The sequence below is a fragment of the Stegodyphus dumicola genome, chromosome 6 (assembly GCF_044657685.1).
Source record: "Stegodyphus dumicola isolate Sdum_Otavi_A_Nest chromosome 6, ASM4465768v1".
Taxonomy (NCBI): domain Eukaryota; kingdom Metazoa; phylum Arthropoda; class Arachnida; order Araneae; family Eresidae; genus Stegodyphus; species Stegodyphus dumicola.
Window position 1 is genome coordinate 194,555,910 of NC_140773.1, and position 23,075 is coordinate 194,578,984.

Below are 23,075 nucleotides of genomic sequence, written 5' to 3' on the forward strand. Positions count from 1 at the left end.
CTAAGTTAATGTTGGAAGTGAAGAATCTTAAGAACTGATAAGAGAATAATCGCTTAAGTTCAGGTGACAAGAAACAACAAGATAGAAGGGTAACTAACCCTTTATTATTCCAATAAGATTTAACAAAACTCTGCCTGGGAGTGTGCAAACAAAGCCAACACTTGTGCTTGAACTTAAAAGACTAAGAATTAAACTAAAACTAAGATTAACTAAAGAAATATAGCTGAAGCTATCAAGATTCAAATCGAGTTGGCCCCTTAACTTATTTGACTATGAAGCTTAGCAAGAGCCTGAGTACGGCCGAGCGTAATAACAGCTTTGAGAGAGAGAGTAGCCAAAACGGCAGACGCGCGTAAATCAGAAACTCTGATTCTCTCTCACTCTGTAAGTAACTTCATGGTTTAAATACCGTTCCTCCTCATTAAATATTCAGCAAGATTCCAAAACTATGTTCTGGCCGGAAGTAGTAAGTTGAAGTTAAAAATTTGACAGGAAAGGAACTTTAACTTAAAATTTAATTATTAATAAAATTAACATAATCCTTACATATTAATGGGCAAAAAAATTCAGACTCTGAAACAAATTTTAGTCTAGAATAGATTTAAAAAAAAAGCATAATTATTACATGAAAATGGCTCCGGGGTGGGGAGGAAGAAGCAAATTTATGGAGTCTAATTTAGAAATAAGTAATACAATGTATTAGATGTTTATTGAAATGTAACCATTGGCGTAGCTAGGGTGGGGCAAGGAGGGCCATCCGTCCCCAGGCGCAGCATCCAGGGGGTGCCAAATTGATGATACACATTTCAGAATGAAATGCTTTTCATTCTTGGAACATAGAAAGGGGCGCAAAATCTTTAGGTGTCCCCAGGTGCTGAAAACTTTAGCTACACCTCTGAATGTAACAAATATTTTATAAATCTTTGTAAACATATGTTTTATCATATGTTTTTGAAATTTTTGCTTGGCAAGCAGATTTCAGCTCACATGATAAAATAAATCCTGCATACAATTTTTTTTTTAAAATTATATAATTGCTCAGGATTGTATTATATATACCGTATTTGACGGCATATAAGACTCACTTTTTTTCTTAAATTTGGTCTCAAGAAAGTTACCTGCGTCTTATACGTGAAGGACACAGGTTAACTTTCAATACTGAATGCTATTTTTAGCCCAGATAAAGGTCTAGACACACATAACTTTTTCTACATCTACATGTGTGTGGCCTTCTAAATAAGGGTGCGTCTTATATGCCGTCAAATATGATATATATCTCTTCTGTTCTCCTACTGTTCTCCATTTTTTTTTTAATCCCTTAATCTTTTATTTATATTTAAGGAAATACAATATGCATATGTAAACTTTTAACGAAACTATAAATTTTGTTAAGTATCAACAGCATTAAAAAAGCATAATTAATTTAATGAATTTTAAATAAATTAAATTTATAAAATCTTTTTTTTTTTTAAACATAATATACTTACAGTTCTTTACTTAAAGGGAAATCAAAGGCTGGGCAAGAAAGTTGGACAGATCGTTCAACAAGTACTTTTTGTAGCACGTCTTCATTGCTTAGTTCTTCATATGGAAGCTTTGCAAACTCAAATATTTCCCACAGAACAACACCAAACGCCCTGAAGAAATTAAATATTTTCTTAAAATTCTCCTTGAAACTGTATTCATATCTAAAACGAATTCTTACTCTATTTTGCAAAATTTAATGATGTTTAATGGTAACAAATGTTACATGTTTTTATCACACTCCTCAATTCTTTTAAGACAGAACTATAGTTCCATATAAAAATATAAAGACAGTTATCAAATAACTAATACAAAGTCCGAGATCTGGACTCATCGAGGCTTTGGCGATTCTGGATTTGAGATTTTTCAGGATATTAGATCTTTAGTTTAAATGTAGTAAGATGACATGTAAAAACTATAAAATTAAAAATATGAAATTGTGATTTATGAAATAGTGAAGCATTTGCTATCTAAAGAGTATCAAAATTTAGGGGGGGGGAAAACAATATTTATTTGTTTACTTTATTATAAACATTTTTTTCAATGTAAATTGTTTTAAGTTATTTCGTTTTTTGTGCTTATACTTCCTCTTCAATTCTACATACAGACATAATCTCTTGTTCAGTTATACAGTTCCAATGTTCAAATCCTGTAGTTGCTGAGTCAAGAATCCCAACTAACTTGTCAATCAAAATTTTTTTGTTTTCAATAGATTCTCTTGTCACTTTCTTCATTATCAGTAGCAGTATTTTGTGGATATAGAACTGTACTATAGATTTCATCGTATTTTAACTGATTGATGATTGGAGCATTGTCATCACAATAAAAAATTTCTGTTATATCATCTTCATTTATTACCGCTCCTCCACATTTCTTTACAAAATTTTCCTTACATTTCGATTAATTAAATTTCTTTACATTTTGATTAATTAAACTTCCAATTAATGTTTTTTTTTTTTTTTTTTTTTTTGGTGGTTTGTGATATCTGAAAGCCTTCGAATTCGCGGCTGTCACCTTCATCATCCTCACCATGAAATGTGGTAGCTGACCATATCTTTCATTCAAACTTTCTTTAACCCTTTGAGGGGCGGTATATAAAATAATTTAAATTGTGGTAAAATTTTGCATGAACTATAATTTATGGACCCTAAGGACACAAAATTGAGACTTCAAGAAAATCTAGAGCGAAATCCTAAATTTTGAGAGCCGATATATATTTTATACCAACGCCCCTCTACCACATTTTTTTTCCAGGTAGCTGCCAACTGTTAATTTTTGTTTTTTAAATTAATTTTGCGTACTTTTGATGTGCATCTGTAGAGATGGGTGCTTGAATATAGTTATGTAAGCCAGAAGACAAAAACTTTTAAAATTTCGGCAGAAATTTAAAATTTTAAAAATAAAATTTATGTTTTTATGCACTTTGACTATGCAACCCGGCTGAACATACTTATATAAAATAAATGTAAAAAGCTTTTGAACTTGATTTAAATTCGATATTATTATTTTATTAAAAAAAATTAGTAAATATGACACTACATGTGTAAATCGTATCATGCTGCAACTGAACTAGTATAATATTACAAGGAGATATAACAGCAGCAAAATAAAAAAAAAATTTAAAATGAAACACTAGGACTCAGATGAGAAAGTATATTGCATTTTTGAAGTCATATTTTATGCTTTAGATAATGTGTAAAAAAAACCATGGTTCATGCTACGACACCAAGAGTTGCCCTCCCCCCCATACACACACGCACACACACTTTAGATTATTGAGGACCGTAAGGACTCCCCCTTTTTTTTATTTTTTGAAGATATAGGTTGTAATATATCTTTTTGATCAGGAAGAAATGCTGTTAAACAACTTTATAATTTTATACACCTCAAAGCTCTTATTTCGACTTTCAACCCCTTTGGCCTTTTTTATAACTTTTGGATAAATTCTAGTTTACATTCTAGTAATGAGGGAAAATATTTCTAAAGCCCGTTTTAGGGCCTTAGAAATATTTTCCCTCATTTCACCAATTGTGAAATTTATTTCAAAAACAACCCATTTGTAACCTAACACTAAATTTCTCTTGCGTTCCCTAGTCTTTCAAATCAGCAGTTTTTGTGATTACACTAAGAGATGGACCTTAAGTGCACTTTAATTTTCCATATTTTTAAGTGAGCTTTCTCTTTGTGTGATCTTATCACACCACACAAAGGGAAGAAGGCGTGTCTCCTGAATGACAAATCAGTTGTCAATCACCCTCCTTTCATTTTCGTTGGATTCTAGGATTTTCGAAAACACGAAGCAACGCGTGTCTTTTGGGGGCTAACATGCCACATTTAACCCCTACAATTGTGTGAAATTTTGACCCCAGATGGCAATTTTGAAATCGATGAGTCTTTCTCTTGGGAAAGGGTGAAGTGATGAAGTTAAATTTTAGATAAATAGAGATGAATGAAACTTGCGCAGAGTAAAAAAAGAATAAAAAGAAACAAAAATACTTGTATTCAGTCCTAGTGCAGGGTCAGTAAACTCCCCATCCCTTCATGAACATAATACTGAATCTTAAACAGCTTGTAAGTTAATAATAAACTATTATAATGTAAAGAAATGCTGTCATCTCACACAATAGAGAAGGAGAAGCCTGGTGCTGCCATCTATTGGCAAGGTACCCTCAGTACGAGCACCGGTATATATTATAATACAATATACGGTATATATTATTAAAAACATATACATAATCTTCTTTTAAGTATCAGTTTTGATTGAAATGCAGTAAATATAAAAGGTTCAGCATGTGTACGTCATATATTTACTGATTTTGAATTTTTTCTTTCCCTCCAATAGAATTTATCAATCTTCAAACATGATACCTTGGAACAAGGTATATTAATTTCATAACTGCAAAATATTGAGCATTCATAAGGTGGTGCTGCCATTTAGAATCGAAAGGAAACACTGCAAACTTATGATTATAGCTTTTGGTGTAGAGAAATTAGCATGTTTTCCGAGGTTAAAAATTTGACAAACAACCGGTATATATGATATACCAGTGCCCTTTAAAGGGTTAAGTAAAATATTAGCTGAATGCTTATCTACAATCAGGACAATTTTTGTGTCATCAGGTAAACCAAAGGAATTAAAATTTTGCCAAGCCTCAGGTACGAAATGAATTTCAAACCAATCAATCATTAAAACTTGTGTCATCCATGCACTTTTATTTGCATGATATATAACGGGAAAATCTTTACTCTTTAAATGCTCAAGGTCATGTATTTTTTCCAATTACGAAAAGTTTACACGTGTGCAATCCTGCAACATTTGCACATGCTAAAATTATTAGAAATCTTTGACACTAGTTGGAACCTTTTCTGTAGAGGTTACCAAGGTATTTTGCGGTACATATTGTTAGAAAAGACCAGTTTCATCAGTATCGTAAATCTGCTCTGAAGATAAATTTTCACTATTAACGAATTTAATAAATTCTTCTGCAAATACTCAGAAGCCTCAGTATTATTTGAAGCAATTTCAACTGAAATTTCTTAATTGCATTATACCACAGCAATTTTAAAATATGTGCACTCGGTTTTCAAGTTCATTTTTTTCATGAAATATTTTGATTTTAGACATTAGCATCAGACCCGTCAATGGCACGCCCGTTCTGCATCTCTGCCAGATTATTTAGTCATCACTTTTAACATAGCGAATAATTTTTCTTTTCTTCATTGTGACTGGTCTGTCAGAATCCACACAAAATACATAAAGTTCTTTTTTCTGTTATGTCATATGCAGTTGACTTTTCAATGACATACTCCTTGCATAATTTTGAGACGGATATGCCAATATCCATTTTTTGCAGCAATTCCACTTTTTGTCTAATGGACATCGAAACATTCTTTCCCTTTTTAAGGTCCTGTTGCAGCTCCAGTATTAGAATCTCTTTTCGACATAATCAGTAATAAACTAACGTTCAAACTTTAGTTTTCATAAAATTGCTGTAATTATAACAGCTGGCAAAAAATACTAAGCTAGATCAAATCAGAAAGTTAAGGAACAGCACAGTCTGATACATTATCTGAAATTGCTTGGGATCAGTTAAGTATAATTTTACTCTAGCTTAAAAGTGTCTGTTATACATTTTTGGCTATGTAGCGCGAGATTGGCGACGAAAGACAAAATGTCCCATTAAATTTTGTCCTGCATCTATCTTGCACTGAGACAATTAAGCTTGAATGGTATTAAGTTAGTTACTTATTATGCTTACATTTAATTCTTGCACATGCTTAATGCTCATCTGAGTCCTAAATAAATAAATTCCCACACAAACTTACTGAGGGATGGCACTAGATATTTTGTCACCTGATGCAGTCTCTGTGGGTTCTAAATTTTGCTACCAAGCGCCTTCCTAACTCTAAATTTTTGCCGCCCCTTCATTTTGGGTCCCAGCACTTTCCCAAAATTCTAAAAATTTTATCATCCTTTAATTTTGTTATTCAGTGCTTCTCTATATGTAATCATTGTCAAGCGCAATTTCAACATAACAGACTTCCACATTCTTCGTTTTTCAATTACTAATATATAAAAAAATGTTAGGCATCGCTGCATGAGTCGTTACTCAAGTTACCATGTGTTGATAAACACGTGGTGATGAAAAGCAAAATATAATAAATAATGATTCGCCAGGTTGGCATCAGGGATATAAAATATTAGTACATGCAAAATCAATGATGTTCCTATGTAGAACATTTCAGTTTGAAATGCATTCCAAGCAGATATGCAGCCAAATTATTGATCACACAAATTTATGCTATAATGATTGTTTTTTCAATAACAAGGTATTTTATTTAGTGCCGAAGCGAAATTAAGAATATGGATTCTCCACGTTTTCTTACAGGGGGAAAAATCAAATGCGCATTAAAAAAAAAAATCCTAAAAAATTCTTTAAGATCCGGATTACAGATCATTCCGGATATTGGATGTCCGGATCTCGGACTTTGTACTGTAATTACAAAAAAAGATGATTTTAAAAATCTATGCAGTATGAATTTAAAAATGGACTGCTTATGCTGCTAGTAAAAGTTTAGATATAATCACGGCAATACAATTCACAGGTTTCATCAAAATGAGCATATGTACATTACGCAAAAAAAAGGAAGAGGGGCGTAGTTCTATAACTCTCGTTCTACTGGGCCAACTGAAAAAATTCAAATTGCGTTTTTCAGAAACTTAGGATGTATATTACACTTACATATAGCACTATTCTAATATGGGTATTCTGACACAAAATCAAACTTTTCTGAAATGACACACCAATTTTTTTCCTATATATTGAATTTACTACTCAAACTATGCCTAAATGGTAAATTTTGTAAAATTTGGTGTGAAATTTATTGAGAAATTCAAAAATTTATCTTGGTGCATTTTTTTTCAGTTTGCACCAAGAATTGACGAACTTCTTAATATATGGCAACCTATTTTCCTTTTCCTTTTTACATTGTACACGATTACGAGAAAAAGTTGCATCATTCGCACTCTCAAATAATTTTTAAAAAAGTGCCCAAACCACATTTGATGTTATTATCACTTTCAACAAATATGCCAATATATAAATTCACGTATATGTTTGGAAATTTTGAATAAAATACTCTAATTTTTTGCAGGTACGCTTAGAAATATACCTATTTTAATATGATGGTAAAAATTCCATAGATCATAATTAAAAATCTTTTTCGAAAAAGTTATCAAAATTATTTAAAAATGCAAATTTTAAAACTAACTCGTAAAATATGAGCGAATTTTATTTGGAATGAACCTAAATTTCAAAATGTGGAACAAAGAATCAAATAAGTTTAATAAAAAAGATTAATAAATATATACCAAATTCAATTAACACTGAGGAGCTAAAGTTTTTAAAACTACTTGTGCGATTTTTACAAAACATGGCAGTTTGACATAATTTGAGTGCTAGAATTGAAATATGGAAAAAAATGGCATGTCATTTCAGAAAAAGTCCGACTGTGTGTCAAAATACCTATATCAGAACAATGCTATTTATAAATTTAATACATATCCTATGTTGCGTTTTCGAGACATCAAAAACGCAGGTTGAATTTCATCAATTGGCCCAATAGAATGGAAGATAATAGAACTGTCCTCAACCCCCTTTTTTTTGGGGGGGGGCAGTGTACAATACTCCAACCAATTTGGACAATGCTTTATACTCAAACTCCAGACATTTTACTGATATTTCCATACAAAGAACCATGGCTTTGAACACAGAAACAAAATTACTTATGTGAAACCTATATATCATACAAAATTAATTCCGTACAACAACTGACCTAATATACAGAAGAACTTAATTTATTGTTGCAAGAAAATAGTGTTGTCTCATAGAGAAGTGGTTCAGACTTTTTAGATTATGGCACAGCACATGCAGGCTAGCTAAATAAGGAAAAGGCGATTTTCATTCATCACAGACATTTTAAGAGAAACTGGCTTGTATTCTTCTTACATATCACAGAACCAAATTTTGAACTTTAGCCCCATTCGCTGAAGAAGACTACAAGGTTTACATATAGGGAAAACCAAAAAAATTCTAATAAAGAAAGCATGATAGTTGAGATATGATCCTGGTTTAAACTACTAAAGTTTGGTAGTTTTAGTGTAGGTTCCTGGTAAAGTGATTATAAGAAAGATTAATTTACTGAAATCAGAAACAAAAAGTTTTTTTTTTTTTTTTTAAAGCAAACTAATACTTGTTTTATTGTTGCATTATGGAGATCTGTTGAACACTGGTGCAAAATATACTTCAAGAAAATTAATTTTCTATTGTTGTATAAATAAAGCCCAAGTCACTCCCCCCCCAATAACAGAAAGTTTTTGACACTTTTATCAATTACAATTTCTGGAAACCATAATTCTGTTCTGCTATTGTGTCATATTAATCCACATACTTATTAAACATACAAATTAATTTATTAATTGTATGCTAAAATCAAAGGAGTTTGAAAAATTAACAACTGGAAACAAGGACTATTTTCACAAATTAACAGTCAGAAAATTACTAAACTGTCTCATGTTTTTACAGAGTACATTATTGCAGCACAGCAATTATAAAATTAAAAATGAAGAAATTCAAGGCATATTTTAATGTTTGCTATCTAGGCATATGAGACATTTAAAGAAGGCCAAGAGAAAAAAGGCTCTCAATGGTCATAAAAAAAAGTCATGACAGCATACGTATTGAGCCTGAGTGTAACTCGGGTGGACTTTAAAACTTGGTGTTGCCAAATATATATCATCTAAACTTTGTCTCCATAAAAATCAAGTTAACATACCCTTATTTATTTTTTTATTTTATTTAAAGAAACAGAAATCCTCATGTGCCACAAAGTATCACACAAGACTTACAAATTGTAAGTAAAAAAGGCAAATTTGTAAGTAATAACATCAATTTTCAATAATACAATGAAATTATACACAAAGGAAAAAAAACACAAAAAAGTTACTACAAAAATATAAAAATGTACAAAGAAATCATTTACAATGTTTAAAATAAAAGTCAACAAAATCACTGAAAGCTCGGTATGCCGAAGCTGAAAAATGCCAATGAATTTCAATTAATTTTAATCTGTATTTCAATAGATTTCTTGCTTTATTAAGAAATGGGCAGTCAAAAAGCAGGTGGAAAACTCTTTGCTGAATGCTAAGATTGTAATAGCACAAACTGGAAGATATCAGCTTAAACCGTTCAAGACAAACTTTAAACATGTCCAAACAAAAATTGCATGACTTTGAAATTCAGCAACAAGTCTTTACTCTTCAGTCTTTCAAAAATAGTTGAGAAGAATGTTTTTGTAACAGATCCCTTATCAGAAGAGATATAATCACAGTTTCATTGCTCAATCATTTTAGCTTTGAATGTTTTTTAAAATAAGATTTTGGAATATTTACATCAACATTAATATCCTTTTTAGTTGCATTCTTAACAAGCCAATCAGCTCTCTTGTTTCCATAATTACCTGAGTGACCACAGACAAATCTAAAAGATACTGAAATACCCTTCTTCTCCAGATCTCCGAGAGACTGCTGTATATTAACAATAATATAATTACATGAAGAGGTATTTTTAAGGGACTCCAGGAAAGAGAGTGAATCTGTACAGATTAAGTATCTGGAACCCCGTCAATACTGGCTAATTAATCCACTTAATTGCAAAATTAATACCCAGAAGCTCAGAAATATATACAGTACATTCATTCCTAACACAAAATTGGTGAAACTCAATTTCAACATCATCTTCAAAAATAACATAAGCAAAAACAACTTTATCATCAATCCTATTACCATCCATATAGAACACTAGTGAGAATGAATTTACATCAGTGTCCATACTATCCAGAATCTGTACTGGTTGTCTTACAGAAGGATGTGGAAGAACAGACAAGGGCAATAAACGATCAAAATGAGAACTGGAGCAGTTTGCAAGACTATTCTTTTAATCTATAAAGTCAGAATAAACAAATCCAGTGGTGGAAATCCAGTAACCCCTTATAACTCGTTAACTATTGGTAAATCCAACGGTGGAAATCCGGCAAGAGATTGTAACTAATAGTTCGGTAACCCCTTACAACTCGCAGTAAAATTCGTCTTTGAACTTGAAGCAGGCAATTAGAGTTAATTTTCTTTTTTAGAGACAATCTCCAAGATCTACATCCATATGAAATAAAAGGTACAATGCTTTGTTTATAAATAATTTAGCTAACATTCAATTTAATACCAAAACTATTACATGCAATTCGATTCAGCCCATGCTGAAGTTTCTCACATTTATTAGAAATGTAGGAAAGATGCTTTTCCAGTTTAATTTGCTGTTCAACAAAACACCTAAATATTTAATTTCATTCACCCTCTCAAAGGGATTATCATTTAAAAGCAATTGATATCCTTCATACATAGTATTTTTTCTATCAATAAACATAGTCTTGGATTTTGCATGGTTAAAGTTTAACTTAAAATCTATTGACCACTGATAAACAAAATCTAAAACATCTTAAACGAGATGAAAAGCTTTATTTTTTTCCTTGAACAAAAATTAACAAACCATCTACAAAGGCAGTTACTTCACAACTGAAGAGATCAGAAAGTTTCTGTAAGAGATCATTCATAATAATAATTCAAAGCTTGGGACTGGAAACAGAGCCTTGTGGACATCCTCTCTGAGGTCAACGAACACTTGAGGTGCCGCCCAGAAAAAGCTTGACCGTCCCGTCTTTAAGCATATCAGAAACAACATTAAACACATCATGAGGTATTTTCATTCTTTTTAGTAAATTAAGAATAGCAGGCCACCATACATTATTGGAAGCTCCTTCAATATAAAAAAAAATTAAAATAGTGTACAAACCTCTTGTCTTGCCCCTCTGTTTGACGCAGAAATGCTAAGACGCAGAAATGAACCCTCAGTACATTTTTGAGCAATGAAACCATATTGGTAAGCACTAAGAATATGTTCTTTATGTAGATGCCAAGTAATTCTGTTAGTAAGTCTTATTTATTAAATTAAATTAAATTTATTATATTAAATTAAATTATTTATTATATTAAATTAAATTAAAATTTATTATATTATATTAAAGTTATTTAGTCTTTCAAAACATTTTCTTAAAGAAGCAGGGAGACAGATACACGTAAGATTATTCATATGTGGAACACTGAAAGTTTGTTTCTTGGCTATTACAATAACGAGGGCGTTCTTCCAAGTTCGTGGAAAAGCACCAAGATTCAAACATATATTAAATAATCTACGAAAAACTGCAGGAAAAAGCCAATGAAAGTATCTTATAGATTTATTGGGAATAGAACCCGGGCCAGGAGCCTTGCCAAGCCTTAAATTACGAATTATATCAACCTCGGCCTGCGAAAAAGAAGGATGAATCTGAGACACATATTCACTGCAAGCAGATGAGCGCCACTAAGTATGAAAGTCATTATCAAACCTCATACAATCAGGAGGAAATGCTTTATCAAGAATACAGGGTTCGTACACATTTCTGTACATGGAAATTAAGTACTTTTAAGTACTTTTAAGGACTTTAAGGACCATTAGTGAAAAAAATTAAGGACCTATGAGTAAATGGGAACTGAATAAATTCAACTGAAAATATTATTTATGCCTGAATTTCACTTTTGTAATACCATCCTAAAAATAAAACAGATCCTTAAGTAGTGTGCATTATTACTAAACATGAATTAACATAATTGTTTATGAGTTTGAGAATAAAATAAACTTTATGCAATTTAGCAAATAGCATTAAATATTTTACACTTATAACAGTTGGTAATATTTGAAAGAAGATAAGTGACATTTACGTTTTACTAACAGTTAGCTTTATGTTAATTTTTTTATGTCTCATTTTGTCACACACTTGGTCAGTCTAGAGATTTAGTAAATAGAAGGTAGATTTTATGTCAAACGGCATAAGTTAAAATGAGAAATAAGATCATAATCAGCATCATTCATAACAAAAGACTGAATGTTATCACCACTGCTACTTGTCTAGAGAGAGACCTGCTGATTAGAACAAACCTGAAAGGCCTGGTGTAGGCACGGTTGGAAAGTGTTGAAAGTTATTTAGGCTCTGTTTGATGCAGTTAGTGTCGTAGCTTTGTATACAGTTCTGGAGTGTTGTAACCCAGTTAATATACTTTAAGTTTCCAATAAGCCATTAAAGCACCAAGGTGATAAGTTGTTTTGTATTGTTTTAAGTCTCAGTAGATACAAAGAATAAGTTTAACTTGTATTTTTACATTTTTATATTTTATCTTGCTAGTGAGTATTACTGAAAGGCAATAAGACTGAATGTCTTATTGCCTTTCATTAATACTCTAATATGTAGAGATAATTTTTAAGGGTAAGCAGTTATAAATAATTACATTAGCTAGTTTGATAACCTTAGTCATTATGGATTTACATGATCACTATTAAATTTTATTTTTTAACAATATTTGTTAAAAAAAAGCCCTATTAAAATGAAAATTTAATAAAATTTCAGTTTAAAATATATGTAATTTATGACACAGATTCTTAAACGACATTTTGGCTAGTTTATATCGATTTCCTTCTCTTTAAGCATCTTTTCTAACAATTAGAGATTTGTCTCAATATGCAAACCAATGCTCTTGCTAGTTTCTGCGTACTTAATCTCCTAACTTGTCAAGCTCTCCACAATGTACCTATGACGGTTTAATTCATCTGGTAAAAGTTAAATTGTTCGAAACCCCCGACTGACGTGAAGCTCATTATCTTATCGCTATGTCTGAAATTAACTACAATATCAGACAAAGGTTCAAATCAGCCTCTTATTTAAAAAGAACTTAGAACATTAAGGTATGTTCTGAACAAAATCAATTACAGCTCACGGTGACATAATTAAAAAAGAACAGTCAAATTCAAACTAATAATGTGGACTAGTGGTCAAAGATTATACAATTTAATTTTAATTTAATCTAGCTCAGTAACTCTATCATATGAGGAAATAGAAATGGAAAATTATAGTAAAGGCTGAAATCATAATTAATTGGGTAATTTACATAATAATAGCTTCACATATCTTTGAAGAATAATTTTCTTTATGTATTCAGTTTCTTCAACACATTTCCTTTTTATTTTAGAATTTTTGGATTTAATTAAGGATTTCTGTTATTCTAAAAACACTAAATGCATTTAGAATGTACAGAAAAAGTGGCTAATTTTATTTTAGTAATATGAATATTCAGAAGAAATATGAAATATATATGGTAAAGGCCAGTTACAGAGCTGATGTGGTAGAATTTTTAGAATTAATGACACACCAAACAACAAAATCTAAAAATGGCAAAACTTTTAGAATTTAGAGCTGGCATTGGAAGCACTTAGAAAGGCACTATGCAACAGAATTTAAGATCCACAGAGATTGTGCATCAAGTGGGAAAATGCCTAGTGCCAGCTATATGTATGGTACATTAAGACATATTAGATGAATCTTTTAAATTGTAAGTTTTCAATTTCTTTATTAATAAAAAAATCCCTTTTTATAATGGCTGCCCATGTGATAAGATTAAAAGCATTTTTTATTTTACATGCTTGTGTCTAGCGAAAAGTAGAGAAAATAAAGGGAAGATAAACATGTTAAGATTCTAGTATCAGAAGTGAAACATTCAAAAACTTCATTCATTACTTCTCCAAAAAGTAAGAAATTCATTGCAAACTTTCTCTAAAATACATCCATTACGTGTTGATACCACGGAGACATTTTTCATTTTGTCACATATTTCTCGAATCTTCTAGATTCGTGGGTCTATAAATCTTACCTTCAAATCCTTCTAAACTTTCCAAGCTGCAATGTGTAAAATCCTAAAGAAAAATTATCCCGACCATTTCTGTAACAGCAAAAAGTCAGAAATAATTTTGGGAAAAAAAAGGAGGGAAAAAGTACGAGGGTTGGAACTTTAATAGTGGCAACACAGCTGAAAAAACGCTACGCAACGAAACCAAAGAATATCGCGTATACCACACGTAAACTACATACATACCTTACCTCTCAGCAAAAAGACTCGTCCTGCCTACGTCACACGCATGCGGAGTGACACGAAGAACAGAACCTTGTATTAGCTCGCGGTCTAAAGTAAGTGTTGTCAGGATGTTTTCAAAACAAGAACAAAGATGTTGGATAAAAATTGAATGTGCCAGAGATCGTACAGCACGACAGTGTCATCAAGGGCTTCAAGAGGCTTGCAGGGAATCTGCATTGCCTTACAGAACCGTAGCAAGATGGGTGAAAGCATTCAATGAAGGATGCCAAAACGTGGCAGACATGCTGCAGCCATGTTGTCCGAGTGTAGCGATGCAGACGTGCAAGCTGCTGCCGCACTAATGGACAGTGATCGCCGCCAAACGATTCGTCAGCTGGCCGGACAAACAGGATTAGCGCATACGACTGTGCTGCACATTCTAAAGGAACGCCTGTCTATGAGAAAAATTGCTTCACGATGGCTTCCACATCAATTGACGGAAATGCAGAAATGGCTACGATATGATGCTGCCCGAACCCACCTGGAGCGCTATGAGCGTGAAGGAGGTGCTTTTTTACGCCGTATCATTATGCTGGGTGAGACTTGGGCCCAATCGTACCAGCCAGAACTGAAACGCCAATCAAACGAATGACGTCGTCATGGGTCACCACGACGTTCGAAATTTCGTCAGAACCCCAGCAATGTGAAAGTTATGGTGATTCCCGTGTACGACTGTGATGGTGTCATCCTAACACATACTGTCACTGCGCAGTATTACTGCTCATTTTTGGAGCACAATCTCCGACCAGCTTTGAGAAAAAAACGGCGACACTTTCTGCAGAACGTTCCTCTCATTTTGCATGAAAATACTCGGCTGCATGCAGCGCAAGCTGTGACTGATTTGTTCAAGCGATGGGGCTGGGAAGTGCTTTACCATCCACCATACTCCCCAGATCTAAGCCCATGTAACTATGACTTAATTCCTAAGATGAAGGAACCACTTCGTGGCACTCGCTTCCAAACTGTTCCTGAGATTCTTGCAGCAGTAGACCGGTCCATTCAAACTATCAACAAAACAGGTGCTGCTACAGGTATTCTGCGACTTCCACATCGTTGGAAACGGGTTGTACACAATGCTGGCGACTATATTGAAGGACTGTAAAACATGGTGACATGAATCCCTTTTGTATTCCTTGTAAATAAATAGTTGCCACTATTAAAATTTTAACCCACGTATAAAATTCATTTTATAGAGAAAACTGATGCACACTCTGAGAATTTTGAATATTCTGAGACAGTTACATGGGGAAAACTTTTACTAAGAAAAAATTAAAAACAAGACTTTTTTAATTAATTACATAGCTAATTTTGCTTTTGCTAAGAGCTGTTTTGTAAATTGTGCTTTACAGCATTATACCTTGTTTATTTTTCAGATTCAAAATATTCCATACTAAAGTAACTTTACAATATGACACCGAAAAATAAAAATGTTTTATTTTAATGTTATTTTTTAAATATAATTTCAATATATTACCATTATTTTAATGAAGTTTATCAATGTTACGATGTTTTTAAAAAAAATCGTCGGAAAATCCTCAGATTTCGGAATTAAAAAGTTTCTTTAGAAACTAAGCTTAAAATCGCCAAAATGTTGAAAAGTCGCCATATTTAGAACCGTTTAATAAAAGAATTCACATCCCCAAAAGCAAAAAGTTGTTTAAGAGCTCTTTATTAGAAAAAAATGAATTTCGAAATGCTTATATTTCACTTCTTTCTTAGAAACTCGAGTATCCCATCATTTATATTAGAAATAGAAACAAATTACAGTCAAAAGTCGTTAATTCGGACACCCATAATCCGGACCTCAAAGCTACAAACTTTCTGCGCATGCGTGTAAGACCTTTACGGCTGTGAATATGCATGTGCACTTACGCATAATACGTTTACGCATGCACGTTTAATGTATAACGGATGACATAAGTTAAGCTAAAATGATCTAATTTAGTTAATGTTGCAGATTCCTTAATCTTCGAATTGCATCCGGCCTATTATTTTTTGTAGACTGTTAGAGCAATTTTATAAAAGTAAGCTTGAACTTTCGATTATGTCAAATAGAATTTCCGATATATATTTACTAATAAGTAAAGGATCTACAAAGTGAAAATATGTTTCGAAGTCCATTAAACAAAAAGTGGAATTGCTGCAAAAAATGGATAAAGGCATATCCTTCATTTCTCTGACCATTCCGAAATCTGTTTATCAATTTCACGCTGCTCTGCGGCGGAAGGGGGAGGAGTGAAACGCCGCAGCGAGCGATGAATTGGAAGTTGATCTGTTAACACTATCCTTATCTTCAGGGCAGATGTTTTTATTTTATTTGGCTTATAATTCCTTACTAAATGTTGTATTTCATCTCGATGTACCCCGTCTTTGATATGATTTAAATAAAATTCCTTGTCATTATAATTCGCTTCCGATAGTGAAGAAAGTGACATAGAGGTTATTGAAAACGAAAAAATTTCGGTTGACAAATTAGTCGGTATTCTCGACACAGCAATTATAGGACTTGAACAGCGCAACTTTGTAACTGAAGAAGAAATTATGTCTGTTTACAGAATTAAAGAGAAAATATTATCACATAAAATGAAGCAACTTAAACAACTTACATCGAAAGAAATGTTTAATAAAGTAAACAAATAAATATTAAGCTTTTTTTTTTTTTTTTTTTTTTGTAAATTTTGATACCCTTTAGATCATAATTGTTCTTTATTTCATAAATTATGGTTTCATATTTTTAATTTTATAATTTCTGCATGCCATCTTAGGAGATTTAAACTGATGATCTATATAATCCAGAATCGCCGAAGTCCCAACGAGTCCGGATTAATGACTTTTGACTGTACTCATGAACCCATTCAAAAGATAACCATATATACGCCAGTGAATCGCCAAAAATATTCCTCCAAAATGCTAATTTACACTCAAAATGGCAGTCGTAAAAACAGACAGAAATTTCAGATGATTAAAATTAAGGACCTTTTGCTAATTTTGGCCAAAATTAAGGACTCTTAAGGACAGTACGAACCCTGGAATAGCATTGATAGTTTCCTCCAAGGAAAGCGAAGGCCCGAGATCTCAATCTTCCTCATAAAATTTTCTTTAGTACTGTATGTGTAGATTTTTTTCCACACATTCTCATAATTGATGTCCGAAAGAAACTTTCCCCAAGACTCTAATTTGGCCTCAAGAAGCATTTCATTGTATTTTTTCCATAAATCAAGGTATTTCCACTTATACAAGTCCCGTATATCACTGCTAGAAGTTCTCTGGAACTTCCGTCAAGCAGTGTTAACCTGCTTCCTCATAATGGAAATCTCCAATGACCATCAAGGTATTTTTTGCATACCAGTCCTTCTAGTAGGCATACATTTAAAACATGCCCGAAAAATAACTGTTGTTATACAATTAACAATCACATCATGTGAGTTAGTACTGGAGCAAGAATCCAAACTATTAATGATCAAAGAAATATACTATGAACAATATTTTTCAAAATAATCCCCAGTTTGCTTTTTTTTTTTTTTTGTATTAAACAAAAAATTTACTGAGAGCAATAAAAGCAGCAGCAGAAACAGATAAGTCAAATTCAATTATTGCATGGTCTGACAATGATTCACAGTCCGAGAGACACTAGCGGGTAACATTTGCTAGCAAATCAGCTCCCATAACTGTGACGTCTATATAACTTGATCCCTGTTCTGAACAAAAAGTAAGGCCGCAGTCCTCATTGATCACATGTAAGTTATAGGAGCTGACAAAATCTCCAAGCTTGTTTCCTCGAGCATCACTGTAAGGACTAAACCACAGTTCAGACTTACTATTGGAATTCATATCCCAAATAAACTTTGCAAGATCCCTAGCCTAGAAGACCAGACTTATTTTCTGTAAATCAGAGTCAATGCATCGGAAAGGCTCAAAATAGCATGAAAATAAAAAATATTTTATATCTTTAAAAATAATTTCAAGAAGTCACCATATTATAATCCAAGAATCTCAAATTCAAAAACGTAGGCAGAAATCTGGCTCAAAGAATAGCAGCTTTTATGATTTCTAAATTAAAATCATAGTACAGTCAAAAGTCGTTCATCCGGACCTCAAAGCTTTAAACTTTCTGCGCATGCGCCAATGCATAATGCGTTCATGCATGCGCATAATACTTTTACGCATGCGCGTTTAATGTATAACGGACGGTATAAGCTAAGCTAAAATTATCTAATTATCTATTTCAGTTAATGTGTTGCGTTGTTTCTTAATCTTCGAATTGGATCCAGCTTATTATTTTTTGCACACTGTTAGAGCAATTTTATAAAAGTAAGCCTGAACTTTTGATTATGTCAAATAGAATTTCCGATATATATTTACTAATATGTAAAGGATCTACAAAGCGAAAGTATGTTTCGATGTCCATCAAACAAAAAGTGGAATTGCTGCAAAAATTGGATAAAGGCATATCCTTTGTTTCTTTAACCATTCCAAAATCTGTTTATCAATTTCACGCTACTCTGCGGGGAAGGGGGGCATCGCGGGGCGCAATTAACTGGAAGTTGATCTGTCAGCACTATCCTTATCTTCAGGGCAGATGTTTTTATTTTATTCAGCTTATAATTCCTTACTCAATGTAGTATTTCATCTCGATGTATTCTGTCTTTGATATGATTTAAATCAAATTCCTCGTCATTATAAATATCACGAGTACACACCAAATAGTTTTCTGGTTGCAATTTTCTAATTCCGACTATGCGTAATGTATGCTTTACGCATGTGCACGTTGAAAGAAATATTTAATAAAGTAAACAAATAAATATTAAGCTTTTTTTTTGTAAATTTTGATACCCTTTGGATCATAATTGCTTTTTATTTCATAAATTATGGTTTCATATTTTTAATTTTATAATTTCTGCATGACATCTTACCAGATTTAAACTGATGATCTATAATACGGAAAAATCGATAATCCGGAATTGCCGAAGTCCCGACGAGTCCGGATTAGAGACTTTTGACTGTATAACCTAAAGGAACTCGGAAAGCCAGGCATAAGACCATGATAAGAGTAAGGCTCTTGAATAAAAGCAACAGAAACATTATTTACCTCCATATTCAAAACAAGTTGCTGAGTTTTAGCCTTACATCTATGTAAATTAATTTGAACAAATTTTAAAATAGAATTATGACTATTATCCATAATTTGTTCTTGATATATTTTGACTTATAAATTCATAAAACATACCCTTATTAAACTGTAAAACATTCAAATTTTAATTACTTTTGATTTTAAAAAAATCTGAAAAGATTCAGATGTTAATGTCACATGAGAGGATTTGCTGAGCTTGCAGTTTATCAATCTGCTCTTGAACTCACACCTACTTAAACATCTTTTTTTGCCTTTCTAACTTTATTAAACATCACTTTCTACAGACTTTTTCTCATATAAAATTCAATGGTAAAAGTACAAAATTTTTAAAAGTAGCATATTTTTAGAATTTCTATTAGAGTGTTCAGTTATCGCCATATATCCTCCCCCAGTTTTTTCTAAGTTCATCACATTAATGCTTAGTTTTCTTAACAAGGTGACCTATACATCTTTTTATTTAACATTAATTTCATTGTACTGTGGCGACTCTGTAAACTTGTGTTGTACTCGCCAATCGCGCGTTGTAACCACTAACTGTAACTGAAGGTGATTTCGGCGACACACAGTCACGTCTCATCGTCGGCACGGTTGGTCGCTCGCTTTCCTCCAATGTGATTGTCTGTGTCAACTGTACTAATTAAGTTTTACTATTGTGATGTGATTAAATGTTTTTGTTATCTAAAAATTGGCTCTTATGGCATGTTATGAATTCATTCTTAAAAGCACTGGCAAATTCCAATACTCATAGTTTGTTGTTGCACACAGCCGCAACCATGTGCAAAAGTACTATATGCCACATATAATTCTACATCAAAGCTACAAAATTTTTAGAAACAGCATATCTTTAGAATTCCTGAGAGTATGTTAACATTGCTGTACATTTTTTAGCTCAGATGGATTATTTAGCCTTGCACCTCACTTTTGCATTGAATATTTTTTTTGTGTGTGTGTTTGTTTCATTTTTTAAATAATAATAGTCTCTGGCCTAAAAGCATTACTATAATTACTTAATTGATATTTAATATAACTTAATTGAAAAAAGAATTACTCTGGAATCTTATCGACACATTACTCTACTAGTGGCATAGCAAGTAGAACTGGCATCCAGGGCACAGTAGCTTTTCACCCCCTTCCGCAAAACATATAGTAATATAATATATGGAATATAATAACAATAGAACTCATAATAAGAAACAAATACAAATAATGGAACTACTCTGATATGCGCCCTCAAGTCGCCAAATTTCTCACCACGCTGCCATATTACTATCTAAATTTTTTGTCTATATTTCGAACTTTAAGCCTAAAATGTCTCCAAAAACGCGGTTTTCGCACATGCAAAAACTACATTTTGAACACACGATTTAAGCTAAAAATGCAAAACAAAAACAAAAAACTTAGATAGCAAAAACGTAAAGTTTCTAACCAAAAATATTTGACAAGAATCCATGTACACAGCGACATGTTTTAACTTAAAAAAACATCTACGAATGACACAATGTAGGCAATGAACGAATTACAAACTACGCACACCTCGCTTTAATAAATTAACATAACAACAATAAATTTCAAAGAATACCATGTACACAGCATCCTGTTTAAACTTAAAAAAACATCTACGAATTGCACAATTTAGGCAAGGAACGAATCTACGAACTACACACACCTCGCTTTAATAAATTAACATAATAACAATAAATTTCAAAGAATACCATGTACACAGCATCCTGTTTAAACTTAAAAAAACATCTACGAATTGCACAATTTTGGCAAGGAATGAATCTACGATCTACGCACACCTCGCTTTAATAAAATAACATAATAACAATAAATTTCAAATAATACCATGTACACTGTGTTCTGTTTCAAAAACAACAATAACGACAGAAATTCATACTAAAGAACCAATGAACATAACATTCTACGAAATAAAAACAAGAATAAAATAAAATGCACTTACCATGAATTAACGCTTTTTCGAGCAGCAGAAATACCAATTTCATACCGCCTTTAACATGCCGCCACGTAATCACTATCGTATTTACATGACAGCCAGACACATTCCAGAAAATTCATACTATGGTTCACAAATAAATAAAATCACAAATCCCTACTTCTATCAGGCATAGCCATTAAAAATAATCTCCCAGACTCTCTTTCCACACCTCCGAATACCCACTACCCCTCAACAGGATGGTCACAATGATATTTCCTTTTGCCGAACTTCAATTCAACAACTTCTACCAATTTATCTTTCCCTCCCATCTTCTCAGACACAGACGCGAATCAACGAGCTCCAGCGAAAGATTGTTCAACATCAACAGGATCGCCATAGAACACGCAATCGCGCCAAAAACCAGCGCAGAACACATATCGCCACATTTGGTGAAATTAGGGCGTATATCAGAGTTGTACCCAAATAAAAACAGAATGCAGTATCTACCTTAAAACACTATAATATATTCTGAATAGTCACTACCTAACTACACTTCTACGAAATACTGTACTGTTTTTCGAGATAAATAGGGATGCAGGCTCAGGTTAGGCTTTAAATCTGAGACACAAAAAAACTAGTTAAAAAAAATCAAGACTAGAATTGGACTGAGAAATGTGTCTATGTCAGTGAAAAAAATCAGACATACAGTTATATAGAATTAGTTAAAAAGACATTATTTATTTTACATATTTATATAATTATTTTAAAAGCATACAGTTTTTAAACAATAAAAAAGGTTAATGCAGTCAAAAGTCGTTAATCCGGACTCGTCGGGACTTCGGCGATTCCGGATTATCGATTTTTCCGGATTATAGATCATCAGTTTAAATCTGGTAAAATGGCATGCAGAAATTGTAAAATTAAAAATATGAAACCGTAATTTACGAAATAAAGAACAATTATGATTTAAAGGGTATCAAAATTTACAAAAAAAAAAGCTTAATATTTATTTGTTTACTTTATTAAACATTTCTTTCAATGTAAGTTGTTTAAGTTGCTTTGTTTTTTATGTTATAATACATTATCTTTAATTCTATAAACAGACATAATTTCTTGTTCAGTTACAAAGTTCCGCTGTTCAAGTGATATAATTGCTGTGTCGAGAATACCGACTAATTTGTCAATCGAAATTTTTTCGTTTTCAATAACCTCTGTCACTTTCTTCGCTATCGGAAGCGAATTATACTGACGAGGCATTTGATTTAAATCATATCAAAGACCAGATGAAATACTACATTGAGTAAGCAATTATAAGCCAAATAAAATAAAAAAATCTGCCTTAAGATAAGGATAGTGCTGACAGATCAACTTCCAATTCAATGCACACCGCCGCAGCGTTAAAGATAAACAAAGTTTAGATAAACTTTATCCATTTTTTGCAGCAATTCCACTTTTTGTTTAATGGACTCCGAAAGATACTTTCGCTTTGTATATCCTTTACATATTAGTAAATATATATCGGAAATTCTATTTGACATAATCGAAAGTTCAAGCTTACTTTTATAAAATTGCTCTAAGAGTCTGCAAAAAATAATAATCCGGATCCAATTCGAAGATTAAGGAACAACGCAATCTGCAACATTAACTGAAATAGATAATTAGATAATTTTAGCTTAGCTTATCCCGTCCGTTATACATTAAACGCGCATTCGTAAACGTATTTTGCGCACGCGCAAATTAGCAGCGGTAAAGGTCTTACGCGCATGCGTCGATGCGCCGCATGTGCAGAAAGTTTGTAGCTTTGAGGTCCGGATTATAGATCATTCCGGATTATGGGTGTCCGAATTAACGACTTTGACTGTATACATTATTTA

At 32.4% G+C, this 23,075-nt stretch overlaps 1 protein-coding gene across 1 annotated transcript in view; it reads right to left on the reverse strand.

Moving 5' to 3' along the window:
- Window positions 1-23,075, reverse strand: part of LOC118195452 (uncharacterized) — a 122,852-nt gene that overhangs the window by 45,490 nt on the left and 54,287 nt on the right. Inside the window, exon 10 of the mRNA XM_035366781.2 lies at window positions 1,488-1,637. Within this exon, the coding sequence (XP_035222672.2) occupies window positions 1,488-1,637 (150 nt within the window). The remainder of the gene's footprint in view (window positions 1-1,487; window positions 1,638-23,075) is intronic.